The sequence below is a fragment of the Amphimedon queenslandica genome, unplaced genomic scaffold (assembly GCF_000090795.2).
Source record: "Amphimedon queenslandica unplaced genomic scaffold, v1.1 AMPQUscaffold_13340, whole genome shotgun sequence".
NCBI lineage: Eukaryota > Metazoa > Porifera > Demospongiae > Haplosclerida > Niphatidae > Amphimedon > Amphimedon queenslandica.
In genome coordinates this window covers 175349-178969 of record NW_003546424.1, presented here as the reverse complement: position 1 = coordinate 178969, position 3621 = coordinate 175349, and the positions used below count along the sequence as shown (strand labels likewise).

The following is a 3621-nucleotide window of genomic DNA, read 5'->3' as shown; positions in this document are numbered from 1 at the left end:
GTACTCGTATCGAAAGAGAAGTAGGAATCGTTTGAAACGATTCCGAATCAAACCACACCCAGCCACACCCTTTAATATTAATAATAGTTAATTAATCAGTAGTTAATACCTCAATTATTCATCATTATTGCATTTTCATTGCTGTAATTGATAACACGTGGCTTTGCGCATGCGCAGATGTAATACTCGGAATCGGTATTCGATTCCATCGATTCCAGCCTCAAAAGTATTCATAATCGGAATCGAATGCAAATTTCTGGAATCGCCCATCACTAATTAGTCTAGATTTAATTTGTGTGACGAGATTTTGACAACATGAAGCTAGTCCTTATTCTCTTCTTTTTTTACATCTTCTACCATGCCTACTTGCAATTGACCAATCAGATTGCGTCCTACGAGGTAAATATATCGCTTATTTACCTCGCCGAGGTAAATATAGCCAACTTATTAAAGTCGCCAAACAGGTTTTCTTAGTTATTTACTTCGCGGACAGCCCGGGAGCAAACAGGTTTCTGATTATTTACCTCGAAGCATAGCTATGGCGTCTGGAGCAATCATTTTTAGCAGAGAAAGCAGCAAAGAACATCGAAAAGAAAGAAATAGAGCGTCAAAACATAGATACTATGGTCAAAAGCATTGGGCCATGTGATAAACTTCTTAATGGGTGGAGTGGAATTGGAAAGGCGTGTTCTGGGCGTGTTTTACTGTACACACATGGCGCGAGTGGAGAAGAGATTTTCCAGTTTCTTTTAAGAAGATACAAAGAAGTAAAGAGGCCTTGTGCTTTTATAAAGCCTTGCTAATCATGGGCAGTTTCTTAGCTACAATTTGGCATGGTAGAAGTCTGTTATACACCTCGGTCTCGGTTGCTATGGGTTTATTTACCTCGGGACTGCGTCCCTCGGTAAATAAATCCCATAGAAACCTCGACCTCGGTGTATAACCTATACTTAAATCTTGTCAGAGGTAAATATCTGTATCTGAATTATTTTCAAATTTTACCTATAAACTCCAGGTGAACCTAGGTTCCTTAATCCTTGCCTAGATTCCGTGTGTCTATCACAAACAGTGACTTATAAGTGTGAAAGTGGATCACCACTTCAACTAAGGTGGAGAGTACTTGATACTAATGGTCGTCAGTATGCTTTAACAGTGGCGTATATAGATGGAAATAGTGTAGGTAGGATAGATTCTATTGGTAATGAATTCACTACTGTACTGATTAATACAACTGGTGTAATTGTTTCTACTATAACATTCACTGCTGTGATAAACATCAGTAATTACCTTATTGAATGTGGACCGGATTTTATCACACTAGTTAACTGTTCTATAGTGATACCAGGTACAGATTGAGTGACACTTCATTATTATTATTATATAAATATTTAGATTTTCTACCTGCTCCTGTTGCTAACCCTCTCACTTTTGGTTCTACTCATTTTACCTTCTCTTGGTCACCATCAACTGGTCAATGTTTCACCAATTATGCTGTTAGCATTACTAGTTCAGCTAGCAATGTTACATACGTGACTAATGATACTAGTCTGGTTATACCTATATCTGAATCATTTAATGATACAGAATATTCTGTTAGTGTAGGAGCTGTTGATACTGGAGGTAGATATAATAGCTCTGAGGTAATAAGATTTACACCTAATGGTAAGTGATATTGAGCCAAGATAATCATAGTAACATTAATATAATATGTTGTAATCTTTTTAGTTCCTTTATCTGTTACTAATCTGACATTAGCACAAAATAAATATCTTACTGATACTGTAAACATCACTGCATTGTGGAATGAAGTAAATAAATCATAATAATCAGTATCAATTTTATTATTATTTATAGCCACAGTCATCATCTCGTCCTCCTATAACTCGATATAATGTTAAGTATAACATTTCTAATGAAGTTCAGGATATACCAACTAATGTTACTTCACTAACTCTGTCTGGTTTTTCAGTTGGTTTAGTGTATACTGTTTCAGTGGAGGCTGTTAATGTATTAGGAACTGGTACTGTTACATCAGCTACAATAAGTTAGTAAATATAAATAATTACAATTATAATATGTACTTTTTTAGCTATACTTGCTACACCACCACCATCTGAAATACCTTCAACTAGTACATCTGTTTCTTCTCTTACTTCAGGCATTAGTGCAACTCCTAGTATGACTCCATTAAGCAGTATGACTCCATCAAGCAGTATGACTCCATCAAGCAGTATGACTCCATCAAGCAGTATGACTCCATCAAGCAGTATGACTCCATCAAGCAGTATGACTCCATCAAGCAGTATGACTCCATCAAGCAGTATGTCTCCATCAAGCAGTATGACTCCATCAAGCAGTATGACTCCATCAAGCAGTATGACTCCATCAAGCAGTATGACTCCATCAAGCAGTATGACTCCATCAAGCAGTATGACTCCATCAAGCAGTATGACTCCATCAAGCAGTATGTCTCCATCAAGCAGTATGACTCCATCAAGCAGTATGTCTCCATCAAGCAGTATGACTCCATCAAGCAGTATGACTCCATCAAGCAGTATGTCTCCATCAAGCAGTATCACTCCATCAAACAGTATGTCTCCATCAAACACTCCTACTCAAGAACCATCACGACGTATGTACATGTAACTGTGCTCAATATTAATTATTGATTATTAATAGTTGGTGCTGGTGCTATTGCTGGTATAGTAATTGTCACCATTGGACTGGCACTGGCAGTTTCAGTTATATTGGTGATTGCTATTGTATGTTATGTTAAGAAAAAAAGCGAAGACACAAAATCTTCTGTTCCTCCTCAAATGATTGAAGTAAATTTACACACGAACACACACAAACAGCTAAACACCATTTTTATGATCCATAGAGCTTAATATTATTGTAATTTCTTACACACAGTCATTATATTTTAAAAGGTTTACCTTTATGATGTGACAATGTTTTTTTAATGTTGTTTTCTCAAGAGTTAAAATAAGCCATTATTGTACATGTACATACATTTTTTTATAAAATTTTTTTTTGTTAGGTGTTATCTTAACCTTTTTATAGTGTATTTTACATTTATTGTGTTGTCTTTAACTTAATGGGAAGTTTGTAGTTTGTAATACTTTATCAGGTATCATTATCTGCAATATATATACAAATAATATAAATATTGAGCCCATAATGAATGTGTGTGTGTGTGTGTGTACATGTGATGGTGCAATAATGTGATTGTGATGATGTTGCTTCTCATTATTTTGAACAATACATTACTATCGTATAGCGGGAAATTTTTGAGGGACTAAAATTTGGCAAATTGCTAAATTTTGGTGATTGGCAAGTATTAATTTGGCGAATTTGTGGTCATGTGCCATTGAGCATGCATATAATGGCTCAAAATGGCAGATTTTTATTTTGGCAAATGGCTATCAAAATGCCAAATTTGCCAAATTTAATCCCCTCCAAAATTTCCCGCTATACGGTATAATGACTGTGCAGCTGGTTTGGCAGATGTTTGTGTCTGTGTGAATGCTTGCTTTTATATTATTTATTGATCTTTCTCCTTCCCCTCTTTCTCCCTCCCTTTTTGTCCCTCTCTCCCTTTCTCTTCTCAAGGCTTATAAC

The 3621-nt window shown here is 35.8% G+C and overlaps 1 protein-coding gene across 1 annotated transcript in view; it reads left to right on the top strand.

The window, feature by feature from the left end:
• Positions 1-805: 805 nt before the first annotated feature.
• LOC100635527 (nuclear pore complex protein DDB_G0274915-like) overlaps positions 806-3621 on the top strand; it is a 9107-nt gene continuing 6291 nt past the window's right edge. The window contains exons 1-7 of the mRNA XM_019998089.1: positions 806-875; positions 922-966; positions 1016-1345; positions 1393-1662; positions 1726-1808; positions 1855-2044; positions 2159-2632. Of these exons, the coding sequence (XP_019853648.1) occupies positions 806-875; positions 922-966; positions 1016-1345; positions 1393-1662; positions 1726-1808; positions 1855-2044; positions 2159-2632 (1462 nt within the window). The remainder of the gene's footprint in view (positions 876-921; positions 967-1015; positions 1346-1392; positions 1663-1725; positions 1809-1854; positions 2045-2158; positions 2633-3621) is intronic.